The 15463-nt window shown below is 39.6% G+C and overlaps 1 protein-coding gene across 1 annotated transcript in view; it reads right to left on the bottom strand.

The window, feature by feature from the left end:
- MAP4K5 (mitogen-activated protein kinase kinase kinase kinase 5) overlaps positions 1–15463 on the bottom strand; it is a 64907-nt gene that overhangs the window by 23765 nt on the left and 25679 nt on the right. Inside the window, exons 3-10 of the mRNA XM_072116018.1 lie at positions 5703–5793; positions 3946–4010; positions 2972–3027; positions 1317–1364; positions 1191–1233; positions 1032–1104; positions 821–952; positions 436–498 (exon numbers count right to left, since the gene is read on the bottom strand). Coding sequence (XP_071972119.1) covers positions 436–498; positions 821–952; positions 1032–1104; positions 1191–1233; positions 1317–1364; positions 2972–3027; positions 3946–4010; positions 5703–5793 — 571 coding nt within the window. The remainder of the gene's footprint in view (positions 1–435; positions 499–820; positions 953–1031; positions 1105–1190; positions 1234–1316; positions 1365–2971; positions 3028–3945; positions 4011–5702; positions 5794–15463) is intronic.

Raw genomic sequence — 15463 nt, 5'->3', positions numbered from 1 at the left:
GCTTTCCAAACGTTATTACACTATTTGCACTTTCTCCTTGTTTTTTTCTTCTGCCATTCTTTACCTCATATACTACATGGCAGAAATCTATGAGGATGCAACCAGGTTAATAGAGTCTACTCTTACATATAGAGCTCCATAGACCAACTAACTGTAATCTGTTACCAGGGACTTCCATAAGAACACTTAAGACCATGACGCACCTCACATACATGTATTTAGTACATGTGGTAGTGGATGAGAATCTTCATTGTATCCACATCTGTTAATATCCTATCATTACAAAAACATGTGGACTACGGTTTCTTTAGTTTGCATCATTATAAAGCGTTTATTATTGCATTTTAAGCAGCTCTGAACCCAGCGGGCATCAGCTACAAGAAAATCCATTGAACCACTTTATTATGTGTGGTTGGAGGGACGTGTTGCACTTACCATTTCAGCTTCTCTTTTAACTTTGGAGGCTGGAAGTTGCTTTTAGACATTAGGAACAAAGCCCTAAATGATGAAATAAAACATGGAAATATAGATTTAAAACATGATAAAAACTTAAACAATGTAAGTATGCAAGGTATAGATCAAGGGGTTCCACTGCTCAGCCATTCACACTAGGACAATCTTAGCAGGAAAGCTGCAGTCCACCAGAGGATACCCCTTTGCCTTAGTATCCACTAATAAAAGGTTTTGTATAACTTTCAGCTTTCCTAATAAGATTGCCCTAGTGGGTCTGGCATAGAAGTGCAACCGCTTGACACATTCCTTATATTCACACAATGGACAATCAAAGGAATGAACCATGGATTACAATGTAACAACAAACCTCATTGGATGCAGATCAAACAATGGCGGCTGCAGCTCTGCCAGTTCTATGGAGGTTATGCCGACAGCCCAGATATCACACAGCTGGTTGTAACCTCCATTTTTTTCCACTGCTGCCACTTCGGGAGCCATCCTAAAATAAAGCAGATATGGTCATATTATGGTAACATGCAAAAATCCTCAGAAAAAAACATTAAATAACATTTTATTACCAGTATGGAGTTCCGATAAAGGATTTTCTTTTGGCGATTGTTGCTGTTATCTTTGCTGCCACCCCAAAATCCGCTACAATAGAAACAGGGAGTAAAATACAATGAAGACAAAGACATATCAGCCATATTTATAACATGAGAGGTGAAATAAGATGGTACCTAGTTTAACATCTCCATTGTCTGTGAGAAGTATGTTGGCACCCTGCGGGAAACATACACCATTGTTATCATTGAAGAATGGGTAAGATTATAGGAATCCAATCAGAATGAATTCATTATTCTTACCTTTATATCTCTGTGCATTTTACCTTTGCTGTGCAAGTATGCCAGGCCCTGAAAAAAAAAAGTTAAAAACAGAGGATGAGGCTTACAATGTTAGTAGATGATGTGTAATGCCAGCAACAATCCTGGAATATAAATGCATGTGCTATTAACACCACATACAAAAGGCATGGCTCTACAGATCTCCAGGACTGCTTCCAAACACTGTGTGCAGATTTGCATAAACAAAATTGCGGGAATAATCTATTGATACATCTTCACCGTTCATTTTCTTTAGTTTTGATAAATGGCACAAATGTCAGATTTTCAGGGACATTGGAGTAGATTGAAAATGTGATTAAAACAAAAACAACCAAAGAGTAAAACAGTCGAATTCATGTAGATACGTTCAGTAGTATGCTTATGTATGGCAAATAACAATGTATGCATCTACTGAAGCAGGATAACAGATGGTCAGTTGTGTGTGTATTAGGAAAGACCTAAAAATTACGATTACATTAATATCAGTGAGCCCACTATAATACATGGGATAGTGCACTAACCCTTAAAACAATAGCAAACATCCCCAGTATTAGTGGCAATGTGCAATGATATAATGTGACCCAATTTAAAGAGAACATGCTTTTATTTTGATTCATTAAAACCACTTTTTTATTTTCTGACACTGGATAGCAAATCATTTAGTAATCTATCATGCAGAAATGGTCTAGAGCAGGGACTGTGAACCTATGGCAGGGGTGCCACTCACTGCTCTCTGTGGGCACCTTACCCCTCGCCTCAGCACAGTTCACAAGAAAAGACTCAAAGACAAGACTTGTCCTGCACTTTCAGGGAACTTTAAGAAAATCTACCATTTGCTTTTATGCATTATGAACCAAAAGAAGTTGTGGACAGGGACTATTTATATTTGGAGGTCCTCCTGCTGACCCCATGATTCTTCCTGTACAGAGCGACTCTGGAGAGAAGATACAATGATAGTCCAAATTTGCACTTTTCTTTTTCATGTCAACTTTGTTGTCTTCAAGGACGCTATGATGAAAGTTGAACAAGAAGCAATAAGTTACTGCTTAAAATCCAGTTTTAGCACTTCATGAAAAATAAGTGGGATTTGGATTGTAGTTTGGGCACTCGGTACTTAAAAAGGTTCACCATCACTGGCCTACAGTTTTCTAGGCATTCTCTGTGCAGATTATTTCCCGATTATAGTGAATCTATGTAATACTTGTGTCTGCTTTACAGATGTTATCTTCTATTGTAATCTTGTCTGTTGTGCCTGTGCTGTAAATGAGGCGACTACTGTATAGAAAACCCAGAAATAGTCCAATTATTAACTTGTGGCCAAATTGAAAATTGCTGAATACTGTGCGTTTCATGACGTCTACCTAGTGATATGGAAACATTTTTAAACCTTGGTTATAAGTAGGATATTTTCATGTGACACATTATCTTTAATAAAACAAATGTAGGATGCATTTGTCTTCCCCCTTTATTATCAAACTGTTCAATTTCTGAATGCAGCCATGAGTCCCTGCTAGGATGCCACCCAAACTCATTGGCAAGAACGGTGCTTCCATAAAATCATTTAGGAATGAATCCCCATGTGACGGCGAATAGGGGTGACGGCGTTATAGGGGTCTTGTATTAAAACCTGTAAATACCTGTAAGGTTTCACGACACATGTAAGCTATTTGGTTTTCGGAGAGTGGTCCAGTGACTAAGACAAAAGGGAACAGACAGATGAATCAATGTTCATAAATAAATTGAAATATTGACAATAAGATCAATAATAATTAAAACTAAAAGCCTTCAATTCCTAATAATTATTTTGCCATCTTCCTGCTTTCCCTACTAACTAGCCCAGCTCCCACTGCTCATACTCTTATTCTGCACGTAATCAAAGTTGTTTAATGAGTTTTCTCGGGAGGAGACATCTTTTAATCTAATAGAACCAACCTCTACTATATCACTCATATGGACATCAATGGAATAGGCACCCCTTGCTCTAAGCTATAATAGAGATTAGCTCTGAACAAGTGGCTCCTATTCAGCAGAAAGCACCTATGCAATTCTACATACTGCAAGAAAAATATTTGGCGAGTTAAATTAGAACAAATAAAGGAAATCTACCATCAAAATCCATCATGATAAAACAGCGACAGTTACTCATAGATCCATGCACCGTGACTGTGGTAATTTTCTTATATTTGTTATCCATGGTCTCTTTCCTTCTTACCCAGGTCTAATTAGGTTAATGATCCAGAAGAGCTCTGGGGGGGAATTACCATAGCCTGCCCTTGCTATAGCTTCAGAAGCTGTTACACTATGCAGAAGTGCCAAGAAAGCAGGGGGAGGGGAGACAGTGTTATGGTCTGTGAAGCTACAGCATGGATGGGCTCTGGTAATGCCCCAGGGGTCTTTTGGCTCATTAGCATAATGTTAAAAGTTGATTGTTGGAGGAAGGAGGCCATGGAAATCAAAGATAAGAAGATGACCACAGTTATGGTGCCTGGATCTATGACTAAGTGTCCCTGGTTTATCATGCTTGATTTTGATGAGAGATTTCCTGTTACTCTCTAGTTACAGAGATTACATGATGGATATAGTATCTATATGTTATACGATAGTGCCTTACCATGATATATGTCCTGGAGAGATCCTCCACCACAATACTCCATACAGATCCATAGCTTTTCCCGACTAGAATATACATAGAAAGGGAAGGTATATTAATACACAATAGAAGTGTCTAGCTGAAGAATGATGAACTATAAAAAATGTTTGGGCTGAAAGTTGTGTGATCATAAATTTTTCATACAGGAGGAAGAAGTAGATTTAGTTTGTACACAGGGAGTCTACAAACTCCCAAATCACCACACAAATATAAACAATACTGTGTATGGCCCTTCATGTGCGATCCAGACCCGGCCTTCCTACTTCCTGGTGATCAATCATTTTATTGGAAATTCCGTTTTTATCTTTAAGCAAAAAACCTTTTTCCTTTTTGCTGCAGCACATGTTCACTTTTACTTGTGGGGCAATTTTGGAACTGGTTGACTCCATTAATAAGTAGCTTGGCATAAACCTGTAAACTGTGCCCAATTTCTTTTATGACAAATACATATGGAGGATTTTGGCTCAGATTATCCTTCTAAAAAATGTTCCAAAATCAATCCAATATTAGCAATAATGGGACGTTGATAGTTCCCTATATTCTGTTAAAAAAAGATATGACATGAGAGTGAAAATCAGTGTCAAAAAACACTGCTGCACAGATTTTCCCATCACATTTGATCATAATTTTTCAGAATATGAACTTAAATGACATCTACCATCAGGATAGCCGATGGTAAATGTTTATACTCTCCTCCTCATCCAGAGGTGCAGTAAGCTTATTTGTTTCGTATGTCTAGGGCACATTCACACTAACCTGTGCCCACCGTACCGTAGCACCGCGGGCGCATGGGAGAGAAGGAGGGGGTGAGCGCTGCTCGCCCCCGCCCCTCTCTGTAGAGATATATGGGGAAAGATAGGACATGTCCAGTCTTTTCCCCGGGTATGGAAAGGTGCCGCATGCGTGCGTATATACGCCCCCCAACGGCCATGTGAATGTGGCCTAATTGGCACCTCAGATCACTAATTATGCATGACCCTCGACAAAGTTGGCTACGCCCACACAGCGGTCAGGGAGCGGGTGACATTACCAGCTCTCCCTCGACAGTTCTCGATCTATGCGCGATCATAGCAGAGTGTTATTATCATGCTATTATCATGGTAGATGTATTTTAAGGCAGCATATTAGAAAAACTAAAATCTCATTACAGTCCTAGTCAGAAAAGAAAACATCCGTGGACACTATATTCTGCCCTGCAGACCTAATGAAGTAGAGCCCATCACCTTGTGTCATGCTATGCACCAGGTATAACTCAGTCTAGAATGGCGTATTTCTTCAAAGGGGTTTTCCAACAAACAGAAGTTAGGCCCTATACACAGGTTAGGGCCTAACTTGCCGATCAGTGGAGGGTCTCAGAGAGGGACCCCCACAGAACACGTAAACGAGGGGTCCGATGGGGTCCCACGTATGCTCCATCACAATACTGGAGCAGGCGGCCGCACATGACCATTCTTCATTAATCTCTATGGAGCTGATGGGAGATCAGTGAGCGTGGCGCTCAGCAATTTCCGTCAGCTCTATAGAGATTAATGGGGCAGAACGGTCACGCGCAGCCATCTGCTTCATGATTTGTGGGGGTCTCATCACTAAGACCCCCACTGATAAGCAAGTTAGGCCCTAACCCCTTTAATAATAGGAACTAAATCAGACAACTCGGTAAGTGACATTAATGACGAGTAAAAACTCCTGTATTTGGATTATCAGAAATATAACTGTACCAGAGATAGCTGCCAAAGTAGGCCACAATATTCGTGTGTTTACATTCCTTCACCATGAAGATTTCTTGTTGTATTAGAGAGAAGTCATCGCCTGCAAATACAAAGAAATCGGACATTAGTTGGAAATAAAGCTGAAAGTCTTTGACAAACAAAAAATATATAGCTATGGATGCACTCACGGTCATATGAGGGGGATAAACATTTTCTGTAGTTCAATTAAGAAATTTAAGTTAAACAGAATATAACCATGAACCGCGGAAAGTTCCTGTAAGAATATATATATTTGCATGGGCTGGTTGTCAAGTATTAGCGGGATATAGAACTCAACAGGATACACACTAATGCAAGTTGCAAACATATACAGTATATTCTTAAAGGGGTTGTTACAGATTAGCAATTTCTTCTTATGTGGCCCCCGGATATGAAAATAACAAACCGCATATACTCAACTTGCTCCGGCGAAGCCCCTCACCGGCGCTCTGTATACAGAGGCTCTGCTGTGAATCTGCATGGACGTTGGGGCTCATTTACTAAGGGTCGTGCTACTCACTTTCGTCTGGCTTTGCACTTTTATTTAAAGAGGTGTCTGTGCTGTGATTGGGTCGCAGCTGCGCTGCTTCCATGTGACACAAATTGGGGGGCGTACCGTCAGACGATCCGACTGATTCGGACTGAGTGCAGGATTTAACTTTGAAATTGTGTCACAAGACAATGCGTTTACATGCACCAGAAAGAAGATGGTAAACTCAGTCCGACCTGAGTGAGAAAGCAACACATGTAAGATATCAGGTAAGTAAACGTACCTCAAGTGTGTGTACCCACTACACCGTACAGGCCATGGCTCAAAGATGTATTTGGCATGTGGCTATCTGTGTATATTTACTGTACAGAGACTGGGAGTGATGAGCAGCACAACGCTGCAGTGAAGAATAAGTGGTTTATTAATTTCATTCTCTGACAGATGATCAGTGGTGGTGTTGGGTGTTAGTCCACAACCGCCCACTGCAGCTTACAGGCCAGAGGTAAACATGTAGTAGGCACGTAGCCATCATTGTATATATGCAGAGACTGGGAGTGATGAGCAGCACCATGCTACAGTGAACAAGTGGTGTGTTATTTTAATACCCCCATAGTTAAGAAATAGGTAATCCTGGACAACCCCTTTGACACAGTGCTTTCTTCTCCCATTGGATATGTTTTCAGTATCAGATTAGTTGTGGTCCAACAAACAACACAACCATGGATCAGCTGTCAGAGAATGAAAGAGAAAGCAGACAGCTCCATTCTCTGTGTAATGGGTTAATAAGTACTGTATCTCAGCTCCCAACCTAATAAATAAGCTCTGATCGGCAGTAACCTGGTCTGACCACTACACAAGGAACAGAGTTTAGTGCTTCCCCTTTTATTCTCTGTTTATTACCTGCGCTGTGGGAGGGGGTGGATACACTTTGCCAATCTGATATTTCTTTTATGGATCTGTTACACATAAAGTTCAGGCAAGTGTATATTAACATTGCATTGTTTCATGCGACTTTCATGTGTAAAGCTTTTACTAAGTGCCAAATACACTACGCATCAGAATGTAAGAAATACTTCTGATAAGTAGTGATTTTCAAATCCTGTATGTTTTTTTTACACTAACAATTAAAAGGGGTAGTCCACTTTCCCCAAATAAATGTTATTGTTTGTCTAATGAAAACATACATGATTATACAATATACTTTCTATATCAATTCCTCATGAGTTGTTAGATCTCTGCATGATGCCGTTCTATAAAAAGCTTCATTGTTTACTTCCTGTGGATAAAAACTTGTATGAACTGTATGTACACTATAATTTATTGGTTTTTTAACTCCTTTATTAGGAACCACTGTTAATGTACAGTAAGCACTTAATACAACAGGACTACACTAAAAGCCTTAAAAATGTACTCCATATAAAGACATAGTATATAGTACTATATACAGACCATGGAGCGCAGTGGTGCTGGTTCACACAACTGTGAAAGGCAAATATGTACAGTAATTTCCAATAATCGAGTCCTAAAACGTGCAAAGATGTGCAGATAAACTTTGTGCAGCATTTGTCACATGCCTCTTGTCCTGGATGTTGTCATAGATGAAGTATGTGAGTCATAGACCAAGGCGCTGTATATTGCTATTAGCAAAACTAAAAAGTTTAAAGAAGGGGGGGGAAAGCATCATTGGCACCAAACCACAAACATCTTATATATCTTTGGTTTTAGAAGAAAACAATGAGCAAATGCTTATTGTGGCTCTTCTTAAAATAATCTAAAAAATATGTAACATTTTCCAGCAGAAATAGATGCACAAAAATATGTGTTTGATGGTCCAAACAAAATGGCATTTCTACAGACAACGGGGGAGATCTATCAGAAGTCTCTTACAGCAGAACCAATCAGAGCTCAGCTTTTATTTTCCCACAGTTGCCTATAAAATTAAAGCTGAACAGTTTTACCTCAAAAACTCCCCCAATATTTGGTTTCTCGAGCATGTCTGTCAGGGAACTGTCACCTAATATATCTAGAAAAAAAAAAAAAAAAGTTCCCCAGCTACAAGCCAAAACTGAAACTGTATGGACACATTAGAGACCACAGCATGTAAATGGTCATTATAAGAAATTTTCTCTAAATAAGCCACAAGTGTTCACTGGAAAGTATGCAGTAGAATGCAGGATTCACATTCACTTCTACTAGAACCGACATACATTTTCATGAAGTCATCAAGTAATGCGAGATGAGAAGCACTATAAAATCCTCTACCCTAACAATCTTAAAACGGATTAAGAATGCTACAGGTCACCTAGGGCTGTGGAGTCAGTAAGCCAAACCTCCGACTCCCATGTACATGGGGCATATTTGAGTGATCAATTTACAGTAATAATAAGGCTTTTTATGAACATTGTAATACGAATACCAACTTATTTAGGTACAACAGAAAAAAAATATATTTATTGGAATACAATTTTTAAAGTTATAGTTCCAAGGTTGTAATAATACAAAACACTGGAAAAAAAAGGTTTCAACAAAAATGCACTGAATAATATTTGTTTAGTGAATCTATGAATTGGTTATTAAAAACAATATCATCGGCTTTTTTTTTTTTTTCTTTCTTAAACCCCCACATACTGATCCATTTTAGATGTGAAGTTTCTATGAAGGGTAATAATATGGAAATAGAAGCTAGACAGAAACCGAGTCTTATGTGGCCTCTACCTTTTTCCTCTCCCTCCGTGAGAATAATGGTCTGCTTATTGGACCAACATGTTGCCTACCTGCTATACATGTTCTGCTTTTTGCTGTAAAGGTCTTACTGAAATTTATTAAGGTTGTAATGTTCACTTTCTATGACCACATTGACTTTGTTGTATTATTTGTAACCTCTGTGAAACTTTAAACTATTCAATAAAATGTAAGTTGAAAAAAACAAACAAAAACAATATCACCTCCATCAGATCCTCCTTCAAGTCTGACCTAATTATTCTAAGGCTAGAGAACAGCTTCTCAACACTGACTTGGGTTGGTCGCAATGCAGTATCCACACAGACAACATCTATAACAATCTCCAGATACAGAGGAATCGCCTCATGAACAATCAGTTTTACTGAACGCTTGAACTTTCATTATCAGGATTTTCTCATATCATAATGCTGCACAGTCTAGCAGCGCTTCTATACCTATAGTACTTCTTCATGTGTGTTTCTATATTTCTGAATATGAGATGTTAGAAAACAGTTTTCCTCTCTTCCATCCATCAGAGCAGCTAACATCTACAAACGTGAATGTGGCGAAGAGGCAAACTAAAACATAAAGCAGTATACAGAGAGTACATATACTGGACAATAATGCCTTAATCCAGTTTTCCTGATCACTCTAGTAGTTCTAAGATAAGTTTCCCTCTGATCTGTAGGGAAGGAACTTAACTTCTGAGCATGAGCAAAAAGTGCAACCACGTTTATCTCAACTAAATACCTACATCCTTAGATCAGGGATAAAACAGATATGTATAGGACATACCATACTTTCTCCAAATTCTGATGAAAAAAAAATATTCAGCACATACTGCAATGAACTAATGATAGCAACTTATTGCTATTGGTCCAGAGCCATGAGGTTACCACAATGCGACTAGACAGGTGTGCAGATACATTGACCTCTGTAGTCACTTTCTCTTTTGTCAGATTCTAGGTTCTGCAGAAACTTCCTGTACATTCAATATTCAGGTGTGTGTGTCACATTCTCAGAAAACAAGACCAAACTGCACTACATAGACTAAAAGCATAAACTTTAATAGCAAATTTTCTTTTATTTCAGAAATAAAAAGTGCAGCTGATAGTAAACATTGTAATGTACTTCATTACGAAAAGAACTGTAACCCTGGGGAAAAGAGGAGTTTGGGGTGACCGTGTTTTCTTTTGTTGCTGTGTACAGACAATCCACTACTTAAGGACACATGACTTACAGACGACCCCTAGTTAAAGATGGACCCCTCTGCCCAATGTAAACTTTGGCTGCTTAACTTTAGTTCCAGACTCCAATGTTTAGCTGTAAGGTGTCTATAATGAAGCCTTATTGATAATCCTTGGTCCCATTACAGCAAAAAATTTGTAGACTCCCATTGTCACTGGGGTAAAAAAAATAAAAATAAAAGATTTTGCCTGGATCTACAATTATAAAATATAAAGTTTAGACTTGCATACAAATTAAACCCAACTACAAACCCAAGGAACCTATCTTATATGTAACCCTGGAACTGCCTGTACTACACTATGGAAAGAAGTTTCTCTGTGCTTTTTTTCTGGTTCTTCTTTCTCATGTATTGCATTTTGAAACGCAATGCAAATGGAATGGGAAAGGGCTTGTGCCACCTGCATCTGTCTTTCCACTGAAACGCATTTGTTCAGTAACTAGCACCATGTGTTTTGCATCATTTGCAGGTTACATGTTTAAGCCACGTTCAGGTTGGGGTGCGTTTCATAATGCAATCAAAGTAGAACGTGTAACCACAACCTCAGGCAGATAAGAACGGTGGGCAAGGATGAACCCTTTCCAACCCTTTCACTTGGCGATTCATCTCTGTAAGTAGATAAAACTACCCAGGGCCTGTGAGTCAGATGTCAGTGTAGTACAGGGACTGAAAGTAAATGTATAGAAACTGGTAAAAGCAAGAAGGCTGGATGGGGAAAAAGAAGGGCAAAAAAACAATTTGCTATAACACAGTAGATTACAGAGTATACTATTGTCATCTGCCCTATTCCTTTATAAAGTTTAGTTATGTTTTAAACTCTACTTCAGTTAACCTGTATCTGCCTGACTAAAGAAGAGTATGCAATCATTTATTCTGAACGTTTATGGCCGCTGCAGTATATTATGTAAGGCCGCAACATGACTATCAAGTCTCTGGCTAAAAATACATTTACTCTTGGAGCGGGTGCCTTCACACTGCTGTCAGCATGTGCATACAAGTAGCATGCCTCTAGGATGCTTTCATAGCAAGCAAAAAAAAACTACCTGTCAAGACTATTCCTTTGCAATGCGGCTCTACGAGGAAGACAAGTCAGGACGTGTAAAGGAGTCATTTGTTTACACAGTCCTATCGTCTGACAGTGGTGAGAGCGGGTCCAACGCCCAAGTGCACTTGTATTGTCTGGGGAGGAGATGCTTCACCTGCTATTCCAGGACAACACCAGGGAGCGGCATCATCTGATGGGAACACAGAGCTACCGCACTCTATGCAGAGCAATGCCACCATGGCCGACATGTCAACCTACATTACAGGAGTCAAGGGAAATTTCCAGCCACAACCAGATGACTTGTGTCACTTTCTGGTTTTAAGGAGCAGGATTGCAGAAAATTCATAGAATGGAAGTCATTCTAAGGAAGTGAAGAGAACAATGAATCAGCAGGGAGGCCTTTGAAGACCGAGCTGAGCAAGAAGGGCAAAGGGTCTACAGAGACACACACTGGCTACATGAAGCCGGATACTGTCAGTTTTGACTTAAAGGGGGAAAAAAAAAAATTAAAAAAAAAAAAAAAAAAATCAGTGTTGGTAGCGGATACTGACAGTGACGTTTCCCAAATTGATTAGCACAGAAATTAAATATCTGTTAAAGGTTGCAGCTAATTAGTTTCTACAACACAAAAAATGTTGCCATTAGGTGGTGCAGAGGAGTCATAAGATGTGTCAATGGTGGTCTTTACGATCCCAATAATACTACCAATAAGAATAATAATGATCATAATAATAAGTTACATACCCCGTTTCCTCTAAAATAAGACACCCAAAATAAGACTTCGTACAATTTTGTTCAAGCTTAGAAATATAAGGCCTCCCCTGAAAATAAGACCTAGCAGCAGAGGTATGGGGGCTGTTTGAAGAGGGCTAACTAGCTGAGCCTTCTTCACGCAGAGCTGGGATTTGCTGCATATTGCAGCAAACACCCGCCGCTAATAACCACTATTGGTGGTATCAAGGATTGCTGTATTAGCCCTTCCAATTTTAAAGACGGCGACGCAATTTTTGTTCCAATTATGACTCCCTAGAACGTCATCAGGCAGCAGCGATCGGCTGTCATGACAGCCTCAGGTCTTCGTCAGACCAGAGGCTGCATGGCATATGCAGTTTTGTTACAGAAGCTCATTGCAATGAATACTTTGTAAAAATGCCATGTACTGCACTACAATAGTAGGAACGATCAGACCGTCTAGGGTTAATGAACCCCAGAGGGTCTAAAAAAAATAGCAAAAGAAAAAAAAAAAAAAAAGTTTTAAAAAATAATAAAATATTAAAAATGCAAAATCACCCCCTTTCCCCAGAACGGATATAAAACGTAATAAACAGTAAAACTCACAAACATGTTAGATATCTTCACATCTCAAAATACCTGATCTATCAAAATATAAAAAACGGTTATTCCTAGCGGTGAACCCCAAAATAGTGCCCAAATGTCTGAAACGTGACTTTTACACCATTTTGCATTAAACACTTTTTAATGTTTATAGCTGAAGCAGCTTCAGCATGGTGTTCCGAAACTGCATCAGCTATAAACATTAAAAAGTGTTTAAACCGCGATACAGAGGTTTAGGACACTAACGAAAGTAAGCTCCGGCACCAGCTCACCCTGAGCTGGTGCTCGGTATTTACATCTTACACCTACCATTTAATGTGGTAGGTTTCCTTTAAGGGATTAAATAAAAAAATGTTGCTTTTTGTTAATAAATTCCAGCATCCTTAAATGAAACATAGGTTGTTGTTCACGGAAATAGAGCCACAAGAAATTCTTGATGGAATTCAGATGGTTATGATGATGTAGAACTACAGTATATCAATAAATGTTGATTTATTTGTTCAACAATAAAATGTAAATTGTTTATGGAAAAATAAGACATCCCCTAAAAATAAAAAACTAAGGCTACATTCACACTAACGTATGGGGGACGTATATACGGCCGACGTATACACGGCCGATATACATCCCCCATACACTTCTATGGGCGCACGGCACCCTACGGGAGCGGTACGGTGCAGCACACGTGTGGCACCGTACCGTTCCGTACCCGGGAAAAAGATAGGACCTGTCCTATCTTTTCCCGTAATACGGCGCCATGCGCCATAGGTTGCTATGCAGAGGGGCGGGGGTGAGCTGCGCTCACCTCCTCCTCCTCCTCTCCCCGTTCACTGCCGTTGCCCGCTACGGTACGGTATGGGCGGGCAACGGCAGTGTGAATATAGCCTTAGTCCCTCTATATGACCAAATTTTAATATAGGACACAGTCTTATTTTCGGGGAAACACGGTAGTTAAAATAGGTGAAAAAAGACATATGTCCATGAAGTTGAACCAAGGAAGGAAAGGGGATTGGATGAAGAAGGAATTTAAAGGGAACCTGTCACCAGGGACCTCATTTTCACTAAATGGTTGCAGAAGCTTATTACACCTGCAGTGCAAATATGCCTTTCAGATTTCTCTAAGCATTTGCATTACAATATAATTGTGTGTTATAACTTAACTTCCACCTTGACACCTCTGTGTAGTCCCAGGGGTTGGGCTTTGGATGTATTAAAAAAAAAAAAAACAATATGTGCCCTGTATGTGCTGCAGACTACTCAGCTCTTAGCCACCATCTTTGTGCTGTATTGTGCAGCAAACACCCAACACTGACACCTGTAATGGTGCCGGCACCGGTCGTTGGTGTCAACTAGGTCCTTTTACCCCTAAAATTTGCCATATGTATGAAATCACAGCATGCCTCTATGGGGGATGGGGAGAACTAGAAGTTCATGGATCAAACACATATTTGGGTTAGAAATATGTGATGACATCCCCCTGGTCACATGGCATGAAGTGCTGAATAGGGAGGAGAATCTGCATGAAGTAGTAGATGGGAAGGACCAACCGGCCGTCTGATGCCAGATAACAAAGTTTATATTATTGGGATATGAGGGAAACAATTTTTTAGCAAAAAGAGGGTTGCATTTAGTTAACAGGGCTCTATAGGAGCCCTTCACTAGCTTTATATGTGAAGATGTGTTGACAGGTTCCCTTTAAATTCTAGCTACAAAGAGCATTTGGCCAACAATTGCAATCATTACTCCTCTGTTGTGCACAATTCTGCCAACAAACACGTGAAATGGTTGCTTTTGGTTGAAATGGTAACATACCCATATTTACCAGCAGAAATGTGGAGGTATACTCTAAAAATTGTAGTACTTAATAGTATTTCTATTGCAGTTCTAACAGAAAGCTGTTATTTTCTCTACTACATCCAATCTTAGGGATGAAAGGGGTAGAAAACTGCAGCAGGAATATGAGAAAATGTGTAATACATTGGGATAAGCATTGAATGGTTATAAAGAATTCCAAGCCTCTGGGCTACAGAGAATCACTGTGGATGTGCCAGTACGGAGGTAGATGAGGTCACCAAATCATGTACCCTGGTTACATGAAACCACAGTGACCTCACAGTGATACCAGTTTACTTACTGTCCACAAATGACACATCCGCAGCAAAGGGAGCCTCCCTATATAAAGTTACACACAAGTCCCAGCGAACAAAAGCTGCTTGCATTAGTGACACAAGGGGTTTGTACACAGCGCATGACTTTCTACATGTCAGCTCAGAAGACACGTAGGGGGTGGAGGCTGCCTGGCACTGTATCTAGAAGACATACAATGGCTTGAAACAATATGATGGAAGGAAATAAGACACTATTATTATAATTTTGTATTGTAAAAAAGTATTTAAAAAAAAAAAAAAGACACTATTATTACCTATCAGTTTACAAGGTCTGATCACCCACAAAACCACTTCCAGCAACATCAACAAATTCATAACTATTCACTTCTCATTAACAATGCTATACGCACAACAGGTAAGTTACATCCTGACCAATACAAGTCTTCTCATCTACAATGGGTTTCTGGTTTCTGTGAAAGACTACTCTAGGAATCCATAAAGTCAAAAAGATTGGTTCAAACTATATCAGTATGTGTAGGTGCAGCAAGGTGGCTTAGTGGTTAGCATTACAGCCTTGCAGTGCTTGGGACCTGGGTTTGTATGTTCTCTTTGTGTTTAAGTGGGTTTTCTCAGGGTCCTCCGGTTTCCTCCCACACTCAAAAACATACTGGTAGGTTGATTACATTATGAGCCCCACTGGGGACAGGGACTGACTTATCAAGCTCCATGCAGCGCTGCGTAATCTGTGTGCGCTATATAAATAAAAGAATTATTATTATTATGTCA

The sequence above is a fragment of the Engystomops pustulosus genome, chromosome 7 (assembly GCF_040894005.1).
Source record: "Engystomops pustulosus chromosome 7, aEngPut4.maternal, whole genome shotgun sequence".
Taxonomy (NCBI): Eukaryota; Metazoa; Chordata; class Amphibia; order Anura; family Leptodactylidae; genus Engystomops; species Engystomops pustulosus.
Note: the sequence above shows the minus strand (reverse complement) of the source record. Positions and strands in the feature narration are given on the sequence as shown.